The following is a 23491-nucleotide window of genomic DNA, read 5'->3' on the forward strand; positions in this document are numbered from 1 at the left end:
CTTCTCTCTATCCTGCACTGATAGAGAGAAGGGCTGCCGATTAGTGCAGTGCAATTTTGCAGCGAAAACATGCCCGTAAATACGGGTGGAATACTGGTGACACCGGACCCGTATTTACGGGCATGGGTCCGTAAATACTGGTGCAATACGGGTTGAATACGTGTGACCAAGGACTCGTATTTATGCCAGTATTTACGGGGGGACAAAAATATGTTCGTGTGCATGAGGCCTAAAGAAGGCTTGTCGCCTCTGCAGATTGAACCTTTTTTTCTCCAGACGGATGGAGTTCCCCCTTGTTTTTTGAGGGTGTTTTACATGGAATAGGATTTCACCATATTTTTTGTATGTGCAATTCATATATTTATATTAGTTAATGATGTCCCCCCTTAGTCGTCTCTTTTCAAGGCTAAATAGGTTTAATTCTTTGAATCTTTCCTTATAACTTAGATTCTCCATGCCCCTTATTAGCTTCGTTGCTCTTCTTTGTATTTTTTCTAACTCCAGGGCATCCTTTCTATGAACTGGAGCCCAGAACTGAACTGCATATTCTAGATGAGGCCTCGCTAATGCTTTGTAATGTGGTGCCTCTTTTAATACACGACAATATCCTGCTGGCCTTTGAAGCAGCTGATTGACATTGCATGCTATTATTTAGTTTATGATCTACAAGTACACCCAGATCCTTCTCAACAAGTGACTCCCCCAGTGTAGCTCCCCCTAGGACATATGATGCACGCAGGTTGTTCGTACCCAGGTGCATAACTTTACATTTATCTACATTAAACTTAATTTGCCAAGTGGACGCCAAACACTTAGTGTGTTTAAATCCGCTTAAAATTTACGAAAATCTTCCATAGACTGAACAATACTACATAGCTTGGTGTCATCTGCAAAAATAGAAATAGTGCTATTAATCCCATCTTCTATATCATTAATAAATAAGTTAAATAATAGTGGTCCCAGCACGGAAACCTGGGGTACACCACTTATAACCGGGGACCATTCATTGACCACAACTCTCTGGATACGGTCCTTGAGCCAATTCTCAATCCAATTACAAATGATACTTTCTAAACCTATAGTCCTTAATTTACCCATTCGATGTCTATGAGGGACAGTGTCAAATGCCTTTGCAAAGTCCAAAAACACTACAGTATATCCACAGCGGCCCCTCTGTCTAGGCTTATGCTCACCTCTTTATAAAAAACAAATCAGGTTGGTCTAACAACTGATGTCCTTAGTAAAACCGTGCTGGCTCTCACTTATAATACTATTTTTTGTCACATAATCCTGTATATAGTCCCTCAATAGCCGCTCAAACATTTTCCCCACGATGGATGTTAAGCTTACTGGTCTATAATTACCTGGGGAAGACCTAGAGCCCTTTTTGAAAATAAGCACCACATTTGCCCTGTGCCAGTCCCTTGGCACTATACCAGTCACTAGAGAATCTCTGAATATTATGAAGAGGGAAACAGAAATAACTGAACTAATCTCTTTAAGAATTCTAGGGTGTAACCCATCTGGTCCCGGGGCCTTGTGCACATTTATTATATTTAACTTGTACATTGGGAAATGAAACAGCGTAAAATAAGAAAGTTCTAAGGGTCTATTATGGTATAACCTTGTGGAAATCTTAGAGATTTACAGGAATTCAGATACATTTTTCCCTTTTGATCCAGGAATCACCGTTTGGTTAAGATGACAAACTTATATTTGTATTTCTTGTGAGGAGGAAAAGGGAAAGCAAATACTGAAGAAAATTCACATAATTCAACACTTTAGGATGTGCAGGAAGGAACCATTTTTTTATAGATATTTTGAGGTCAGCAGTTTAAAGATAAACAAAGAAATCCGGTAATTAAGTTCTACTTCACGAAAGAATGGTAAATACCTGGAAGTATTTCTATACATGAAGTAGAAGATATTTGCTTGGAATATAAATCACAGTACTAAAAATACATCATATGGCAAGAAGGAAGATCGTTTTTAAAGAAGTATCAACGACACTAAAACAGAGGTTAAGAAAATTGTACATTTGTGGAAAAACAAAAAAGTTAAACAAAAAGTAAAACTAACAGTAAGATATTATTGCAGGCACTATCTTATTGAGCTTTGACAGAATTGCCTAATGCACTGTGATAAGGGGTGGGAAGAAGGTAAGTTTTAATATATGATTGTATTGTGTTTTTTAATAGCAATTACTTATTGATAAACATTTAGTACTAGAAGTCTGTTACTAGAGGAGAGATGACTTTCCCTTTCACTCATTATTACCTTGCAGTATCTTGGGCACATTTGTTGTATGCTTGTACACGAGCTCTTGTGCACAATATACCACATTTAATAAATTCGGCCCTTTTTGAACTTTCGGAAGGGCAGAAAATCACACAAATACACAGAGGGGTACAAGCAAGGAAGAAGAGGTTTCACAAGACGAGGCGCTCAGAGATATGTCTGCAGAAACTTCAGAAGGGAGGACAGACTTAGCTGTCTAAGGCTATGTTCACATGGGGTATTTTGCAATGAGGAATATCTGCCTCAAAATTCCGTTTGGAGGTTTGAGGCAGATATTCCTCTGCCTGCACGCCGATTTTCGGAGTTTTTCGCGCCGTTTTTCGCCCGCGGCCATTGAGCGCCGCGGGCATAAAACAGCGCGAAATACGCTTTCTCTGCCTCCCATTGAAGTCAATGGGAGGTCAGAGGCGGAAGCGCCCGAAGATAGGGCATGTCGCTTCTTTTTCCCGCGAGGCAGTTTTACTGCTCGTGGGAAAAAGACGCCAACGCCTCCCATTGAAATCAATGGGAGGCATTTTCAGGCCTTTTTTACCGGTTTCCGCGTCAAAAAACTCGGCAAAATACCCCGTGTGAACATAGCTAATCTCCTTTTTCATGCTGTTGTTTCTTCAAAGTTCAAGTCAGTTGAATTTGGGACCATTTATTTGTCAGCATTGCTTCTTGTATGAGCATTTTTCAATATTTGTGATGGTCTATTTGGACTTGTTAGAACAAGATGGAGACTTTTGACACATTTTCTAATTTCTCAGTGAAGAATGGGATTGTTGGGATTGTTGTTGCAACGGGCAGATCCCAGAAAACGTTGCAGCATAATACACCCCACTGTGGCCAATATATTGAGATAAGAATCCAGCATTGTACACAAACCTCCGTCTAGCCCTAACCTCTCTCAATTCACTCAGTATATTCAGGTCTAATGTGTATGTCTTCTTTCTAGAGCCTTTTACTTGGATAAGACAAATCTGCCTCCAAATACCACGTCTAAAGCTGCATACATCGATAAGGTGAATAATTTATGTTCCTAAGGAGAGCATTTACATATTCCAGTTTAGAGTAATGACATGATATAATTCATATATAGAGCTTAATGTAAAAGCAGTATTAAAAAAAAATAATTCTAAACCCATGCAATTTGTTCTGTTCTATTGAACAAATGTATCAAGCTCTTAAAATCAATTGTGTAAGCATGCTTGAATGATGGTCTGCTTCCGTGGCTGGTAGAGAACCAAAAGAAAGTCAGTATGATAGGTATATGTAATCTACGGAAACATAATGCATAATAAATATGGAGTGGAAACCCACACATAATGTTCTTTTTATAAAAATGTACTTACCAAAATGTGACAAGATTTTCAGTTTATTTTTGTTAACATTTTTATGCCTCCTGGAAACACTTAAAATACACTTGCAAACTTGCCCATTGCAGAAAATACCTAATCATCCCATCATGTTTCAACAACTTAAAGGGTAAGTAAACGTTCAACAAACTTCTGACATGTTATAGTGACATGTTAGAAGCCTTGATAGGTGGGGTTCCGAGCACTGAGACCCCACCAATCGCTAAAACGAAGCAGCAGAAGCACTCGTGTGAGCTCTGAGCCGCTTAGTTTCTGTTTAGCTTCTTCCGGAAATTGATATAGCGGTCAGGGCTGGCCTTAGGATAGATAGCGCCCTGTGCGAAATTATCTTTCGGCGCCCCACCCCATCATAAAAAGTAAAAGTAAATGCCCCCCTACAGTATAATGCCCTATGTAGTGCCCCCACACAGTTTAATGCCCCTTTAGTGCCTCCCACACAGTATAATGCCCCTTTAGTGCCCCCCAAACAGTATAATATTTAAGAATATATTATAACTGTGCCCCTACACAGTATAATGTCCGCTTAGTGGCCCCATACAGTAGAATGCCCCCTCCCCTGGCTGCCACACAAAGCACCCCCTTGTAGATAGTGCCCCCTGTAGATTGTGCCGTAATCCCACACCTCCTCTTGTAGACCATGCCATAATCCCCCACATCCCCCTTGTAGACAGTGCCATTCATCCCCCAACCTCCCTCTTGTACACAGTGCCCCCCCTTCTAGACCGTGTCATAGAGCCCCCACCTCCTTGTAGACAGTGCCATAATCCCCCACCTCCCCCTTGTGCCATTCAGCCCCCACCTCCCTCTTGTACAGTGCCCCACAACCCGCCTTGTAGACTGTGTCATACAGCCCCCACCTCCCCCTTGTAGACAGCACCTTACAGCCCCCCACCTCCCCCTTGTAGACAGTGCCATACAGACCCGCACCTCCCCCTTGTAGACGGTGCCATACAGCCCCGCACCTCGCCCTTGTAGAAAGTGCCATACAGCCCCCACCTCCTTGCAGATAGTGCCATACAGCCCCCACCTCCTTATGGACAGTGTCATACAGCCCCCACCTCCCCCTTGTAGACAGCACCTTACAGCCCCCCACCTCCCCCTTGTAGACAGTGCCATACAGACCCGCACCTCCCCCTTGTAGACAGTGCCATACAGACCCGCACCTCCCCCTTGTAGAAAGTGCCATACAGCCCCCACCTCCTTGCAGATAGTGCCATACAGCCCCCACCTCCTTATGGACAGTGTCATACAGACCCCCACCTCCCCCTTGTAGACAGTGCCCCCACCTCCCCCTTTTTTTTGTTTGGGGGCACTGTCCACTTATAGACTGCCCCCCAAATGAAAAAAATTGTACTCAACCTTGCCCTGTTCCCACGGCGAATGGAGTTGCTCCATAACGCTGATGATGGGATCCTTGCGTAGGCCGGCGTGATCCACTGATGTCATCATGCTGGCCTGTGCAGGGATCCCGTCTACTAAGCCTGTAGCCTAGTAGATAGCAGAGCAGGGAGATACCTCCCTGCTATGCTATAGTGTTCAACAGTATCTGCGTCCTAAGGTCGCAGATACTATTAAATGTGGCATCGCTACCGCTATGGTGGCTGCTAGCGGTGCTGCCGCGCATCTGGGGGCCCGTTCCGGTGGCCGGAATGGACGCCCAATGCCCAGTGTCACCGCTAGCTGCCGCTATGGCTGCTACAGCGGTAATAATGCCACTGAGAGGAAGTGCCCAGGCAGAAAGGCAGCTCATGAGTCACTGGGCCCGTGCGCTTCTGAAACACAAGCAGTGGAAGGGAGCCAGCGCACAAATCAAAACTTCTGAATTCTGTCAGAAGTTTGTTGAACGTTTAGCTACACTTTAATGCATGAAATTATTATAACAGGGTCAAGAGGTTCAGTTGCCAGAAGGACAAAACACAGAAATGCGAACAGAATGACTGACTGTGTGATTGCTTCTACCAGATTGGTTAGATTGAGTATCTCGGGAACTTCTGATCCCCAAACAACAGTCTCTTATCAGTTAAAAACTGACTCTGCCTAAAGTGGGCTAAAGAGAATTATCCATAAACAAAATTGGACCAAAACTGGCGCTGCAATACTTCAAGTACAAAGTCAAGGTTTGAATAAATGAATTGTATTTATTTGCTAAAATGGATACGCATTACGACACTGTATCAGTGTCTTCATCAGGCCAATAGCGTGGGCTAAGGTTCCCCAAAAACTGTGTAGTTGAAGATTACAAAAATGTCACATGATTGAAGTACTTTGAATGTTCCTGTATCCTGCACATTAAAACGGTCAGAATGTATGTAAACCAGATGAATTCATGGAACCATCTTGATGTGTGCCAATGGTAGTGGTGTAATGGGCCATTAGGCCCCTAATATCCAAATGCCACAGCCTACCGGAGTATCGTTGCCGACTATGCACCTCCTATTATGATCACAGTCTACTAGTGGCTACGTCCAGAAGATAACAGGCCCACGCACAAAGCAAACAACATTTCAAAATAGTTCCATAAACATGACAATAAGTTCAGCGTAACCCAATATCCCGCAAATTCTCCATTATATGATACTTTACATCGACAGTTTCCTATTTTAACAGCATTGAAAGCAAAACATCTTTCTCTTTTATTTCCATGTTGTAGCTGATGAGGCCGCTCAATGCTTTGGATGAACTATATCGCCTGGTGGATTCATTTATTCACTCTAAGCGTACGGCAGCCTGTGCCTACACAGCTTGCAGTGCCTCAGGAGTTGGACTGCTCTCCGTGTCTTCAGAACTTTGCAGCCGGCTCGGGGCATGCCATGTTATAATGTGCAATAGTGGTGTTCATCGGTAAGTAAACGCACTCATTCAATCTTCTCAATTCTTACACCTATCTTATATGGTTATAAGTGAAAAAGTGATTGGTTGCTAATTAAAACAAAAAAATGAAATGAAGCAAACATACATATAAAAGGATGAGATCAACGATTATGAGTAATTACACAGTAAGGCCCACTTCACACTGAATTTTGAGGCCATTTTGCAAGTAGTTTTTAAAGCCATAATTGGGACTGAATCCAAAAAAGACAAGTGTAAACCTTTCAGCTATATAGGCTTCACTCCTGCTTTTGGCTCAAAAGACTGCATCAAAATGCTGGAATCTAAGAGAGGTAAAAACAGGCCACAGACGTACATTTCAGTCTATAGCTCACCTTCATCTCTCAAAACGGCTAACAGAGCGATATAGGGGTGGGGGAGGGCATTGTAATTTACTGTTTGTCTCGGTTAGGCAAATTGCATGACTCAGAAATCTATGTTTGCTTCCTCCGATGTCGGAAGTGCCACTGAGGTCGGCACTTGATGTGGAAGTGCTCCTGGCTTCTCCTCACTACATGCTGCAAGCCCCTCCCCCTCTGCTCTTAGTGACAGCTCTGGCGGTCTCCTGATTGGCTGCTAGAGCCGCTACTCAGTGCAAAGATTGGCACTTGCGACCGCCACGCTGGTGGAATTAAACGTTGGTTTCTCCGTCATGCAACTTGCATTACAGACAAAATGTTTGTTTCCATCGCCCTCTCCTGTATTGCTCTGCCAGCAGTTTTGAGGCTTCTGCTGACACATTCCCTTTAAGTGAAGCTATATGAAGCAGATGGGAGTTTAAGGTACACAATTCTCAGTAAAGCATTGCAGGCTGTTCATTCCAGTGATTTGTGGGGGTCTCATAACCCATTGATGACAATTTCTGGTATATCTTTGTGCATGTCAAAAGTTGGGGAAAATTATAGTTTTGTTCTAAATTTCACAGTTGATAATGGTGAAGCGTAGGTTGTTTTTTTTTTGCACCCTGGGCACCCATACTTTCAGTATGTTTCAGAATGTGAACATCACTAGACATTTTTGTTTGGAAAATTAATATTTGGGCAATTGATATGGAAAAGCCAAATTTTAGACCAAGATAATTTATATAATAAAAATCTTACTGATGTCTCATTTAAGTCTTAATTAGGCATAAAATGAGATGTATTTAAGAGAAATTAAGTTTATAATTAATGAACGTTCTTTTCTAATAGTCCGTTATAATGGTCATTCACAGATGTAGCAGGGAATAGATGTGATTCTCATGTGCATTATTTCATGAGTGAGGTTTTATTCACACAGGCGTATTTGGCTAGGTTTGCACCAAGTTTTTTGCATCCTGTTGAAAGCTACTGATTTGCATCATCCTGTTGAAGAATAGGGTCAGACCATCCTGGTTTTTTTTTTAACTATAGAAATGAATACCAGCAGGATGGGACAGGGTAGGCGTCATGTTGCATCCTGTTTGAACGGTACCTTATTCTCTAATCTTAGAGAAAAAATAAAATAAAAACACAGGATGCAAAAAACATTAAAATGCACATAAAGCAACAACGGCTTCACATGAGAGACCTATAGTTAATGCCAAATATAGATCATACTCCTCTATGGCAATGTAGGGAAACGTTTTACAAAGGTATTTTTGGGTAAAGGTATACCTGCTTTCCTAGACGAGATTGGATCCCACTCTCATAAATAAATATACCGCTTTCTCAAAGAGCCATAATACGACTTTATAAATGGGCCATTAATACTGTGTTTACCTGCAGTTCTATTAGGAGCCACACATCATAATACCGCAGTGGGGTGTGAAGGCGACTGCTACATTGATAAATATATTTTTGCCTCTTTTGACTATGCAGATTTTCAGATGGACCCCAAAATAAAATGATATCAAGCAGATCAGGGCACTTTAAAAGCTCAAAAACCAAGTTTCCACATAATCCCAGTAGGAAAATTTGGGCTACTATAGTACTGATTTTGCACAATAAAAAAGATATAAAAATAACATTTAAAAGTAGATAGGGTAGTATGTTTGTTTAATAGCATTGCGTTGGTTCCCTCTATGCACATGTAGGACATGTTCCACTGAGCTTGGCTGTGTGCCCATTATCCGCACAGTAAACATATGCGCATGAAGTGAACCTTGTTTGCCATCAATGCTCATTATAATTGTAAAATGCAATAATTAAGTCTGTTTTGAAGTCGTACTAATTTCTAGAATGAGATTGCTTTTTAAACTGGATTAAAATTGTTTGTAAGTGTTCTTGTTTCTTCCTATTAGCTATAATAAGGCTCAGCCTTTGGATTGTCAGTGACAGTGTGCTTGCCAATTAACATAAGGGTTGACCATCTGACGGATATATTTAAGTCTTAGAAAACAAAGATTATTGATCACGGAAACTTTTATGGAGGTTCCATCATAAAAATTCCCATTCATGTACCAAGAGCCTTTTTATCACTATGTATGTGTAGATAGATAGATAGATAGATAGATAGATAGATAGATAGATAGATAGATAGATAGATAGATAGATAGATAGATAGATAGATAGATAGATAGATAGATAGATAGATAGATAGATAGATAGATAGATAGATAGATAGATAGATAGATACACTATATGAACAAAAGTACTGGGACACCTACACATTAAACTTACAGGAGCTTTTATGACATCCCAAATCCATAGGCTTTAATAAGGAGTTGGTCCCCTATTTGCAACTAAAACAGCTTCCACTCTTCTGGGAAGGCTTCCTATAAGATTTAGGAGTGTGTTTGTGGGAATTTTTGCTCATTCATCCAGAAGAGCATTTGTGAGGTCAGACATTGATGTTCGAAGAGAAGACCTGGCTCGTAATCTTCGTTCTAGTTCATCACAAAGGTGTTGGATGGGGTTGAGGTCAGGCCTCTGTGCGGGCCTGTTAAGTTCCTCCACCCTAAACTCCCCCAACCATGTCTTTATGGACTTTCCTTTGTGCACTGGGACACAGTCATGCTGGAACAGAAAAGGGCCTCCTCCAAACTATTCCCAAAAAATCGGAAGCATAAAATTGTCGACATTGTCTTGGTATGCTGAAGCATTTAGATTCCCTTTCACTGGTACTAAGGGCCCTAGGCTAACCCCCGAGAAAGAACCCCCATAACATTATCCCTCCTACACCAAATTTTACAGTTGGCACAATGCAGTCAGGCAAGTAAAGTTCTCCTGGCATTTGCCAAACTCAGACACGTCCATCAGACTGCCAGCTAGAGAAGGGTGAATAGTCACTCCACAGAATACGTTTCCAGTGCTCCAGAGTCCAGTGGTGGCTGCTTTACACCACTCCATCCAGCGCTTGGCATTGTGCTTGGTGATGTAACACTTGTCTGCAGCTGCTCGGCCATGGAAGGAGGAGGAGGTTTGGCACTCTTCAGTTATTAAAGGCAATGTAGACCTTTTTAAGTGCAATTTTAACCCCTTCCCGCTCCTTGACGTACTATTACGTCATGGCAGCTGTATCGTTCGCGCTCCATGCCGTAATAGTACGTCTCGGGAGTAACGGCCGTTTCGGCCGTCCTCCCGACACATACAGGAGCTGTGACGCTGCTGTCTTGTTCAGCAGCTGTCACAGCTCCTACAGCGGGGACCGATCGCTGTGTCCCCGCTGATTAACCCCTTAAAAGCCGCATTCTATAGAGATCGCGGCTTTTTAGGGGTTAAGCTGCCATCGCCGGCCTGCTACGCGATAGCGGCCGGCGATGGTGACTATGGCAACCGGACACCAAACAATGGCGTCCGGCGATGCCATAGACGGAAGCCTAGTGGGTCCTGACAACGTCAGGACCCACTATGCTTGCTGTCAGTGAGTAGCTGACAGTTCTAATACACTGCACTACGCATGTAGTGCAGTGTATTAGAATAGCGATCAGGGCCTCCTGCCCTCATGTCCCCTAGTGGGACAAAGTAATAAAGTTAAAAAAAAGTTAAAAAAAGTTGTGTAAAAATAAGAAAATAAAAGATTTAAAAGTATTAAAAGTAAAAATCCCCCTTTTTCCCTTATCAGTCCTTTATTATTAATAAAAATATATAAACAAACAAATAAACTATACATAATTTGTATCGCCGCGTCCGTAACGGCCTGAACTACAAAATTATTTCATTATTTATCCCGCACGGTGAACGCCGTAAAAAAAATAAATAATAAACCGAACCACAATCACAATTCTTTGGTCACTTCACCTCCCAAAAAAATGGAATAAAAAGAGATCAAAAAGTCGCATGTACCTAAAAATGGTACTGATCGAAACTACAGTTCGTTACGCAAAAAATAAGTCCTCGCACGGCTTTATTGATTGAAAAATAAAAACTTTATGGCTCTTAGAATAAGGTAACACAAAAAGTGAATGATTGTTTACAAAACGTATTTTATTGTGCAAACGCCATAAGACATAAAAAAAACCTATAAACATCTGGTATCGCCGTAATCGTATCGCCCCGCAGAATAAAGTGAATATGTCATTTATAGCGCACGGTGAACGCTGTAAAAAAAAAACGAAAAAAAAAACAATCGTACAATTGCTGTTTTTTAGTCACCACGCCACCTAAAAATAGAATAAAAACTGATCAAAAAGCCGCATGCACCCCAAAAAAACTACAATGGATTCCTCAAGGGGTCTAGTTTCCAAATTGGGGTCACTTTTGGGGGGTTCCCAATGTTTTGGCACCACAAGACCTCTTCAAACCGGACATGGTGCCTAATAAAAAAGATGCTTCAAAATCCACTAGGTGCTCCTTTGCTTCGGAGGCTGGTGCTTCAGTCCATTACCGCCCGAGGGCCACATGTGGGATATTTCTCAAAACTGCAGAATCTGGGCAATAAGTATTAAGTTGCGTTTCTCTGATAAATCCTTTTGTGTTATAAAAAAAATGGTATAAAGAGGATTTTCTGACAAAAAAAAAAATGTAAATTTCACCTCTACTTTGCTCTAAATTCCCGTGAAACACCTAAAGGGTTCATAAACTTTCTAAATGCTGTTGTGGATACTTTGAGGGGTCTAGTTTCTAAAATGGGGTGTTTGATAGGGGTTTCTAATATATGGGCCCCTCAAAGCAACTTCAGAACTGAACTGGAACCTAAAAAAATAAATAAATGAGGCAATACTTCGCTTCTTACATTATACTGATAATGAGCCGTGCCCACCCCGAGATGACCCCAGTTTTGACCGTTTGTATAAACGGAGACCCCTATTAGACCGTTCCAGTGCCCGGTTTTCCCAAGCATACACCCCCGAGAAGTGTATTTCTATTGATGAGTCCCTGGTACATTTTAAAGGGAGGGTTCAATTCCGCGAGTACCTGCCGGGTAAGAGGGCAAGGTATGGCGTGAAGATGTATAAGCTGTGAGAGTGCATCAGGGTATACCTACAGGTTTAGGATATATGAAGGAAAGGCCACCCCCAAACCAGACTGCATCCTGGACTACAATAGGTACATGGGAGGGATGGACTTGTAAGATCAAGCCCTGAAGCCCTACAGCGCCATGCGGTGTGGTATAAGAAGCTGGCCGGGCACATCATACAGATGGCATTGTACAATGCGTACATGCTACGTCGATGTGCAGGCCAGACGGGAACTTTCCTGGAATTTCAAGAGGTGATTATCAAGAACCTAATCTTTAGGGACCAAGAAGGGGGGGGCACCCAGTACTTCTGGAAGCGAGCCCACACGCATCGTACCAGGACAACACTTTCCAGGAGAAGTTCCCCAAACTGGCAAGAAGGGAAAAAGTCAAAAGAGGTGCAAAGTCTGCTATAAGAGGGGGTAAGGGAGGACACAATATATCAATGTGACACGTGTCCCGAATAACCAGAGCTCTGTATGAAAGTGTTTTAAAATTTATCATACATCCCTTGGTTTATAATTTACCCCAATTTTACTTACCCTGATGCACTCCACACAGCTTATCCCCCCTCGTCTTTCCCCTCTGATCCCTGCTGTGTGTCCAGGCAGCTGATAACAGCCACATGTAGGGTATTGCCATACCCGGGAGAACCCACATTACAGTTTATGGGGTGTAGGTCTCCGGTCAAAATGCTCACTACACATGTAGATGAATGCCTTAAGGGTGTAGTTTTTAAAACGGGGTCACTTCTTGGGGGTTTCAACTGTTCTGGTACCTCAGGGGCTTCTGCATACATGACTTCGCACTAGAAAATCCCCAGTAGGCCAAATGGTGGTCCTTTCCTTCTGAGCCCTCCCATGGGCCCAAACGGCAGTTTATCACCACAAATGGGGTATTGCCGCACTCAGGACAAATTGGGCAACAGAATGGAGTATTTTATTTCTTGTGAAAATAAGAATTTTTGAGCTAAAATGACATATTATTGGAAAAAATATATTTTTTTTTAATTCCCAGCCCAATTCAAATTAGTTCTGTGAAGAAACTATGGAGTCTAAATGGTCACATTACCCATAAATGAATTCCTTGAGGGGTGTAGTTTCCAAAATGGGGTCACTTCTGGTGGGTTTCCATTGCTTTGATACCTCTGGGGCTCTGCAAATGCGACATGGCACCCGAAAACCAAACCAGCAAAATCTGTACTCCAAAGAACACACAGCGCTCCTTCCCTTCTGAGGCCTCCCATGGGCCCAAACGGCAGTTTATTGCCACAAATGGGGTATTGATGCACTCAGGAGAAATTGGGCAACAAAATTGAGTATTTTGTTCCCTGTGAAAATAAGAAATTTTGGTAAAAAATTACATCTTATTGGAAAAAATTTCATTTTTTTAATGTCACAGCCCAATTGAAATAGGTGCTGTGAAAAAACTGTGTGGTCAAAATGCTAACAACAACCATAAATGAATTCCTTGAGGGGTGTAGTTTCCAAAATGGGGTCACTTTTGGTGGGTTTCCATTGCTTTGATACCTCTGAGGCTCTGCAAATGCGACATGGCACCCGAAAACCAATCCAACAAAATCTGGACTCCAACAAACATATAGCGCTCCTTTCCTTCTGAGCCCTCCCATGGGCCCAAACGGCAGTTTATCACCAGAAATGGGGTATTGCCACACTAAGGACAAATTGGGCAACAAAATGGGGTATTTTGTTCCTTGTGAAAATAAGAAATTTTGATCACAAATGACATTTTATTGGAAAAAATGAAATTTTTTTCATTTCAGAGCCCAATTCAAATACGTGCTGTGAAAAAACTGTGCGGTCAAAATGGTAACAACAACCCTAAATGAATTCCTTGAGGGGTGTAGTTTCCAAAATGGGGTCACTATTGGGGGATTCCTACTGTTTTGACACCTCAACACCTCTTCAAACCTGGCATGCTGCCTAAAATATATTCTAATAAAAAAGGGGCCTCAAAATGCACTAGGTGCTTCTTTGCTTCTAGGGCTTGTGTTTTAGTCCACGAGCGCAGTAGGGCCACATGTGGGACATTTCTAAAAACTGCAGAATCTGGAGAATACATATTTAGTAGTGTTTCTCTGGTAAAACCTTCTGTGTTACAGAAAAAAAAATGAATAAAATTGAAATTCAGCAAGAAAAATGAAATTTGCAAATTTCACCTCCACTTTGCTTTAATTCCTGTGAAATGCCTGAAGGGTTAAAAAACTTTCTAACTGCTGTTTTGAATACTTTGAGGGGTCTAGTTTTTAAAATGGGGTGTTTTATCAGGGTTTCTAATACATAGGCCCCACAAAGCCACTTCAGAACTCAAGAGGTACCTTAAAAAAAAGGCTTTTGAAATTTTCTTAAAAATATGAGAAATTGCTGTTTATGTTCTAAGCCTTGTAACGTCCAAGAAAAATAAAAAAATGTTCAAAAAACGATGCCAATCTAAAGTAGACATATGGGAAATGTGAACTAGTAACTATTTTGGGTGGTATAACCGTCTGTTTTACAAGCAGATGCATTTAAATTCAGAAAAATGCAATTTTTTCAAAATTTTCTCTACATTTTGCAATTTTTCACCAATAAACACTGAATATATCGACCAAATTTTACCACGAACATGAAGCCCAATGTGTCACGAGAAAACAATCTCAGAATCGCTTGGGTAGGTTTAAGCATTCCGACGTTATTACCACATAAAGTGAAATATGTCAGATTTGAAAAATGGGCTCTGAGCCTTAAGGCCAAAACTAGGCTGCGTCCTTAAGGGGTTAAAAAAAATAAATACATTAGTCAGTGTGTTTAGTGTAACTTTGTAATTAGTCTTTATTAAAAAAAAAATTACTTTTGCAGAAACAACAGTAAATTAACAAAACGGCTGCTTTGTATAGAAAATACAGAACAGCTCCAAATGTAAATATCTCCAAAAGTAAAACGATTCTTTTAATAAAGACTCATTACAAAGTTACACTAAACACACTGACTAATCTATTTTTTTTTTAAATGCCCTCAAAGGTGTACATAGCCTTTAAGTCAACAGATCACTGGCGACTTTTATGCACTATGCTCCTCAGCACTCAGTGACTTCGCTCTGTAACTTTACGTGGTCTGCCATTTTTTGGTTGATTTGCTGGAGTTCCCAATTGCTCCACTTTGTAATAATAACACTCACAGTTGATCGTGGAATATCTTGTAGGGGATAAATTTCATGAACTGACTTGTTTCAATGGTGGCATTCTATTACAGGACCGCGCTGGAATTCAGTGAGCTCTTTAGAATGACCCATTTTTTCACAAATGTTTGTAAAGGCGACTACAGGACTAGATGGTGGATTTTATACGCAAAAGACCAGGATCACACACGCGGTTTTGATGCAGTTTTTGGTACAGATTCTGGCTCTGTTTCTTGAGCCAAACAGAAGTATAGACATAAAAGAAAAGAAATTAAATGGATCCTCCACTGGATGAGATTTAAAAAGCAGCCAAAAACTACATTAAAACTGTGTGTGTGATCCTGGCACACATTTTTTTCTGCCATTTTAAGCTGTATGAAATAATGTATGTTAAAACGACAGCATGTGGTAAACAATGTTTTTCTATGGCATTTTTAGTGGCGTTTTTGCTGGCAATTTTAATTTAGTGTAATTTTGAACATGTTTTTTTCTGGTGTTTTTGAAGTCGTGTAACTTAAGTGGAAAAACGCCTGAAAAAGCGTCAAAACAAGAGCAAAAATACACTGACCACAAAATCGTCTAAAAAATGTCAGAAACAAAAACGCAATGTATGTAATGCATTTTATATTTGACTATAGAATTTAATGTACCATCTGGCTGCACCAAAAAAACCAGCGAAACACTATGTGTGAATCCAGAGCAAGGGTAAAAGGAGTCTGCTTTTTATTTAGGTCAATGGGACTGAGCTGCAATACCAAAAAAAAAGACAGTCGTGGCACTCTTGACACTGTTTCTAGGAAAAAAGTACACTTTTGTGTAATTCTAGACAACCCCATTAAAATGCTTTATAGATCAAGTTTATGCTATAAAGGGTAAAAAATAATCATAGTCAAATCCTATATATGATATATGCCCTTATCCCACACAATATGAGACTCTCAAGCACAATAATCTCCCACTTTGTTGGATTTCCTAGTTGAGCATTTCCTCTTAGCTTCTATAAAGATGTTCGTTCCTTGGCAGCCGTGAAAAGTAAGATGTTATCATGGAGGGTTTTAGCCAGAGTAACATGTGCTTTCAGCTGATAAGATGGGCAGCTCTGACCTTAGCCTTGTAAGCCAGATGACATAATACAGTACATACTCCTGACAATGCGTCTGTTTAACAGTTCTGACCTTAAATATATAAAACACTTTTTATCTTTCAGTAAAAAGGTACATAAAGCCATATGTGCATCCTGAACCTGTCTGCACTGAACAAATTATAGGGAGGATAAATGCTTGTAGTCACTGGAACAGAATAATAAACTGGGAGGTGATCAGAGAGGACAATAAGGCCACGTTCAGATTTTGCAGAATTTTTCCGCTGTAAATGTTGGTGCAGATTCGGGGCAATCACGCAACAAATCTGCAGCAACGTTTGCATATTTGACAGGTAATTCAGACGTTGCAGATATCACAGCGGACTTGCACAATTCAGTTTTTGCATTGCAAAGGCTGAAATCCGCAGTGAAATTCCGCTTGTTCTCCGCAATGCTGCGGAGGGACAAATCTGCAGTGCAGCCTAATTTCCAAACAGTTATTTTCCGCAACGTCTGAACTAAGTTTCCTAAAAATGTATAGAAACAAATGTAAAAACGGCCACTGCAGAATTCCACTGTGGACTATAGAAAGAATTGTATTCGTCACACTCTTGGAAAAGTAAAGTGAATTTATTTAGATTTTTTCGTAATGCCAGTGGCTATATGTGCAACGTTTCGGTCGTGGGACCTTCGTCGGGCACTAAGGAAACATATACAGGTAATTTAGTATTGTATAGTAATTCCATGAACAAATACAGGATGTATAATATTCAGATTTACAATGAAATGCATTATAGAAAATATACGCAAAACAGAGTGTACAAAGTTGGGTAATATAAAATAGGAACAGTGTCTAGCATCAAGCGACAGTGCAGAGCATCAAGTACCTGGGAGGTAACCCTGTAAGAGAAATATGTTTGTATGTATATATACATCTGTGCATATGTATGTGTGTTCAGACAACAGGTAATAACATACATCCTGACCGTATATACGTAGCAGTTGAGGTACCAGGTGGACATATCTAAAATAAGATAGCGCAGAGTATCGGTAAATCTAGGGTTCCACTGTGGATTGTCCGCAGCGGAATTCAACAGCAATTACGCCACGTCTGAATGTGGCCTAAAGGATTAAAGTCAAGTCATATAAAGTAGCGCCAGCATGTATTATATTTTTGTGCCTCTTTTAGCTTTATGTAGACGTCATTCATACTATTTATTTTCTATATATTTTCCCAAAAATGTGTTTTGTGTCGCCATAACATTTATTTATTTTTTTGTATGTCAATAGAGTGGTGTGAGGACTTGTTTTATGCAAGGCGAGCTATAGTTTTAACTAATTGGTACCATTTTGGGGTACATACGATTTTCATATCACTATTTATTTCATTTTTCTGGTGTTTTTTTTTTTACAGCGTTTACCCTGCAGATAGATCATTTTATACTGTAATGGTTCAGACAATGGATGCGGCAATACCAGTTTTGATTATAATTTACATTACTTTAAGGGGAAAATGGGAAAAGTTGTTTTTTTTTCAAGCTTTAATCTTTATTTTTTACTAATAGCTTTATTTAACTATTTTTCTATATTTTTATTTTTTTATAACAACTGCTCGTTAGATCACTGGTACAATATTACACTTTAATACTTTAACAATGTAGTACCTTTAATTTTTTGCAATGTATTGTGAATTTTACGTTCTCCAATTAAGAAGTTGTCTGCTTTCAGCAAATTAATGTTATTTTTTGGTAGAAAAGTTATACAATTTTTCCAATGTACTTTCTGTATTAATTCCTCACAGTTTTCAAGATCTCTACTTATTGTTATTCAGTAGGAACATTAATTGTTTACTTTTAGTGGATAAAAATCTGTCCATGGTCATGTGATGGACACATATGTGCACAGCTCGTTACAGTTACAGTGTGTCCATCACATGACCATGGACAGAATTTTATCCCCTGAAACTAAACAACTTGAGGTCAGTATTGAATCTTAGGGGCGCTTCAAAGGGCTTGGTGGTGTCGTTAACAGGGTAGCCCTGGGGAATTGTGGATTATAATATATCCACTTTGGGAAGCCACCCGGGATCCGAGGCTCACAACGCTCACCCACCTGCAACAGTTTACAAAGTGGGAGAGCGCAGCGGGGACACAAGCAGAGTGTCATCGCTGTCATGGCAAACCTCCAACGGACATGAAGAGATGGAGAAAGCAGGGAGACGCTGCATAGCGGAGCTTAACAGTGTCAGTATGCAGGAAGCAGGGACCAGGGAGAGATAATTGATGATAGAGTAGAAGGACTGGGAAAGAGTAGTGTGCGCCAGGAGCACCACATGGACCTCCTGGGAAGGTGCTGCAGCAGTAGAAAGCACCTGGGGTCAGATTGGTGTTTTCTGAAGATAGAGATCCTATACGCAGACTCATCTACCACTGCTGCCCTCTGATGTACTGTAAGTATCTTTTTTAATTGTGTATGAAATTCAGTTCAATTTTAGTGCCCTTCTAAAGGGGCAATAATTAGCACATTGGCACTGAACTGATGGGCACTAAAGGGGAATTTGCTATTTCCCCTTTAGTGTCTTTCTGTTCAGTGCCCCTTTCTTCCTAATCAACTTATCAGAGTCAAGAGCTAAATCTAGCTACATCTGTACACTTATTGCCTGTTGTTACAGTATATTTAGCTATGACCCAAAAGCGTTCAGCATTTTCCGTTAGCCCCATAGAGTTTAAATACATCAGTGGATCTACTTCTCCTTACCACGATCATGAGGAGGAATAAGCGACTTGTGACTCTAGCGATCATATATTTATAACCTATTGTATGTGTATAGGTGATAACTGTATATGGTGGTACCCGATAAAGGTGGTGTCTGGCTGAGAATGGGACTTAGAGACCATCTTTTTCTGCTACAGTGGAGGTTCCAAAGGTCGGACGCCCACACCGAACTTACTTTTATAACCTAAGTGTAGGGTTAAAAAAGCAAAACAGTGATTGTCATGGGAAATTTACCTTCTTTTTCATGCCTATTGAGATATATTTATTTAAAACTGGAGCAAAAATGTAACAGAAACAAATGATTGCGCTGTCTCTGTGATTGATAACTAAAGCTCTGCAATATCAAAGGCCGATATTCTGCGGTTATTTTTACCATTCTTATTATTATTCTTCTTCTTTATATCGCTCTGGAATACTCTCCAGTACCGGTATAATTCTAACCTGTTTTCCCTGACAAAAGGCACGCACTATGCCATTATTCACTTATCAGTGCATTAAATTATGGGCATATTTTAGGTTCATAAGAGAACTGAATTACCCAAATAAAACATTCTTTACTATGAGGGGAACATCCAATAGTGACTAGAGGTAGGGAATATTTTCCCTAGAATAAAAATGACATATCCTGATGTGTACATTATTTCAATATTTAATGTAAAAACAGTTAATAGCAGCAATTGCAGTGCCTTTAGAGGCCATCATCCTACTTTCCATGGATCCAGAATGACATATAAATCTGCATTGTTATACTGTTAGGGTGGAGCACCTTTCTTGGGCCTATATATATATATATATATATATATATATATATATATATATATATATATATATATATACTTCTGGCCTGGATTACTTAGGTGCTGGTTATAGCTGTTACTAGCATGTGCTAAACTCTTTCCAGATTCTTGTTTGTGACTTTGTTCTTTTCTAGTGTTTGTTTGTACTGTGGGACCTGTTGCTCCTCTGAGAGATCTCGTTTTTGCATAGTGGTTTTATGTGTATCCTGGGCTTAGTAGTTCCAGTGGTTTGTTTGCCCTTCCTGTGTGTTTGGTCTGCTACCAAGCTGTTGTCTTGCTCTGCTCTGGAATAGTATTCAGATAGTGTCAGTCAGTGCTGTAAATTCCTGTCTGCTGTCTATTCATCTGTTAACTGCTTGCATTCGATGCATCTGCCATCCACTCCATTTGTGCATCATCTCCATCTTCTACTGCCTTTGGTGTTCAGTTCCGCTTGTCCACTGGTGAGTTACTTGTGCCTTTTGTTTTCTGTCAGTTTTGATGTGTGCTTTACCCATGTGATAGTGATTGTCTGGTGTTGCGGTCTTGAGCTCCACCAGCCCCATGCAGATATTTTAAATCAAGACTATTTGCAGCATTGCTTCATTTTTATTTTAGAAACATTAGAGCAAAGAAAAAAAATATTTTAAAGGTTTACATAGCTTTAAACTGTTCATTTTATTATAAACTATGCTGCATCTGTAACTGTAATCTGTGTGGACATACTGCAATAATTTGAATCAAATCAAATGGGTATAATATACTCACCTTACAAACCTACTGCAATTTAGTATAACCTTTGGCTTTTAGCCCATTTGCAGCCCAGTAGTATGGTACATATCTTTAAACATCTGGAAGCTAATGGTTGCATGTAGCTATTTTTCCCGCACACAACATATGTAGTCATTTCAGCTCATCTACTGTACACAGGGGCATTGGGAGATGGATTTGTTGCGAATACATCTCCTCTCCTATGAAAGGCAATTAACAGATGCACTCAGATTAACAAGACAGAATAACGTATATGCTAATTGTTAATAACTGATATACTGTATTGCAAAAATCTGCATATTTAATGTAGATGATATGGAAGGAATTAATTGCCTATTTAAGGCTGCAGTAAAACATGATTAAAGAAAAGTATGTTGTAATTATGTAAGCAATAATTATTGTAATTGGGTCTAATTGTGTGGTAAATGAAGATAAGTGAATGTAATCTTGTAGAACATTTCTCTGGGGCTCCCTCTGGATAATCTGTCATGTTTTTGGAAAGTTAGATGATGAACACAATGCTAAATGACTTGTTTGGTGTCGTTCCTTTAGGTGGACAGTGGCAGGGAAATCTATTATGTAATGCGATTCAAACAACTAATGTCTTTATTGTTTGGTTTTCTGATCGCATTAAAGGGAATGTATCATCAAGTTTTTATTATAAAAGTATATGTTTTAATATGTTTAATATGTTTTTATCGACAGAAAAATTATATAAAAATATTCCAGTTTTCATGATGGCCACCATAGCACTCACAAAAGGCTGATTTGTCCTGTTATCTGCAGGTAATTTGTCAGCTTAGCAGTGTAGACTGGCATATGATGAGCAAAGTAATCTCATATTATTGGGACAGGTCCACTGTACTACTAGCTCAAACAGCATAAAACCTATTGTGCCACTTGCAGCGGCGTAACTAGGAAACACTAGGCCCTATAGCAAACTTTTGACTGGGCCCCCCTCCACTGGGTACCCCCTTTGTAGATAGTGCCCCCAGTAGATAGTCCCATAAGCCCCCTTTTGTAGATTGTGCCATACAGCCCCCCCTGTAGATAGTGCCATACAGCCCCCCTGTAGACAGTTCCATACAGCCCCCCCTGTAGATAGTGCTATACAGCTCGCCCCCTGTACACAGAGATATATAGCCCGCCCCCTGTAGACAGTGCTATACAGCCCCCCTGAAGACAATGCTATACAGCCCCTCTGTAGACAGTGCTATACAGCCCCCCTGTAGACAGTTCTATACAGCCCCCTGTAGACAGTGCTACACAGCCCCCCCTGTAGACAGTTGTATACAGCCCTCCCCTGTAGACAGTGATATACAGCCCCCCTGTAGACAGTGCTATACAGCCCACCCCATGTAAACAGTGCTATACAGCCCCCTGTAGACAGTGCTATGCAACCCGCCTGTAGACAGTGCTAAACAGCCCCCCATGTAGACAGTGCTATACAGCCCCCTGTAGACAGTGCTATACAGACCCCCATGTAGACAGTTCTAAACTGCCCCCTGTAGACAGTGCTATACAGTCCCCCTGTAGACAGTGCTATACAGCCCCCCTGTAGACAGTGCTATACCGCCCCCCTGTAGACTGTGCTATACAGCCCCCCCTGTAGACTGTGCTATACAGCCCCCCATAGACAGTGCTATACAGCCCTCCTGTAGACAGGGCTATACAGCCCCCCCCTGTAGATAGTTCTATACAGCCCCCCTGTAGACAGTTCTATACAGCCCCCCATGTAGAGAGTGATATACACCCCCCATAGACAGTGCTATACAGCCTCCCCCTATAGACAGTGCTATACAGCCCCCTTGAAGACAGTTATCTACAGCCTCCCCTGTAGACAGTTCTCTACAGCCCCCCGTAGACAGTTCTATACAGCCCCCCTGTAGACAGTTCTATACATCCCCCTGTAGACAGTTCTATACATCCCCCCATGTAGACAGTGCTACACAGACCCCCTGTAGACAGTGCTATACAGCCCCCTTGTAGACAATGCTATACAGCCCCCCTGTAGACAGTGCTATACAGCCCCCCTGTTGACAGTGCTATACATCCCCCCTAGACAGTGCTATACAGCCCCCCTGTAGACAGTGCTAAACAGCCCCCCTGTAGACAGTGCTATACAGCCCTCCTGTAGACAGTGCTATACAGCCCCCTGTAGACAGTGCTATACAGTCCCCCTGTAGACAGTGCCATACAACCTCCCCCTGTAGACAGTGCTATACAGCGCCCCTGAAGACAGTTATGTACAGGCTCCCATGTAGACAGTTCTATACAGCCCCCGTGTAGACAGTGCTCTAAAGCCCCCCCTGTAGACAGTGATATACAGCCCCTCCTATAGACAGTGCTATACAGCCCCCTGTAGAGAGTGCTATATAGCCACCCTGAAGAAAGTTATCTACAGCCTCCCCTGTAGACAGTTCTCTACAGCCCCCCTGTAGACAGTTCTATACAGCCCCCCTGTAGACAGTTCTATACATCCCACCTGTAGACAGTTCTATACAGCCCCCCATTTAGACAGTGCTACACAGACCCCCTGTAGACAGTGCTATACAGCCCCCTGTAGACAGTGCTATACAACCACCCTGAAGACAGTTATCTACAGCCTCCCCTGTAGACAGTTCTCTACAGCCCCCCTGTAGACAGTTCTATACAGCCCCCCTGTAGACAGTTCTATGCATCCCCCCTGTAGACAGTTCTATGCAGCCCCCCATGTAGACAGTGCTACACAGACCCCCTGTAGACAGTGCTTTACAGCCCCCCTGTTGACAGTGCTATACAGCCCCCCTGTAGACAGTGCTATACAGCCCCCCATGTAGACAGTGCTAAACAGCCCCCCTGTAGACAGTGCTATACAGCCCTCCTGTATACAAAGCTATACAGCCCCCCTGTAGACAGTGCTATACAGTCCCCCTGTAGACAGTGCCATACAGCCTCCCCCTGTAGACAGTTCTATACAGCCCCCCTGAAGACAGTTATGTACAGCCTCCCCTGTAGACAGTTCTATACAGCCCCCCTGTAGACAGTTC

At 41.3% G+C, this 23491-nt stretch overlaps 1 protein-coding gene across 2 annotated transcripts in view; it reads left to right on the top strand.

The window, feature by feature from the left end:
* Positions 1–23491, top strand: part of PREX2 (phosphatidylinositol-3,4,5-trisphosphate dependent Rac exchange factor 2) — a 340136-nt gene that overhangs the window by 265066 nt on the left and 51579 nt on the right. For both annotated transcript variants that reach the window (XM_075826126.1, XM_075826128.1), the window contains exons 36-37: positions 3236–3302; positions 6307–6497. In XM_075826126.1, the coding sequence (XP_075682241.1) occupies positions 3236–3302; positions 6307–6497 (258 nt within the window). The remainder of the gene's footprint in view (positions 1–3235; positions 3303–6306; positions 6498–23491) is intronic.

This window comes from Rhinoderma darwinii, chromosome 5 (genome assembly GCF_050947455.1).
Source record: "Rhinoderma darwinii isolate aRhiDar2 chromosome 5, aRhiDar2.hap1, whole genome shotgun sequence".
Taxonomy (NCBI): domain Eukaryota; kingdom Metazoa; phylum Chordata; class Amphibia; order Anura; family Rhinodermatidae; genus Rhinoderma; species Rhinoderma darwinii.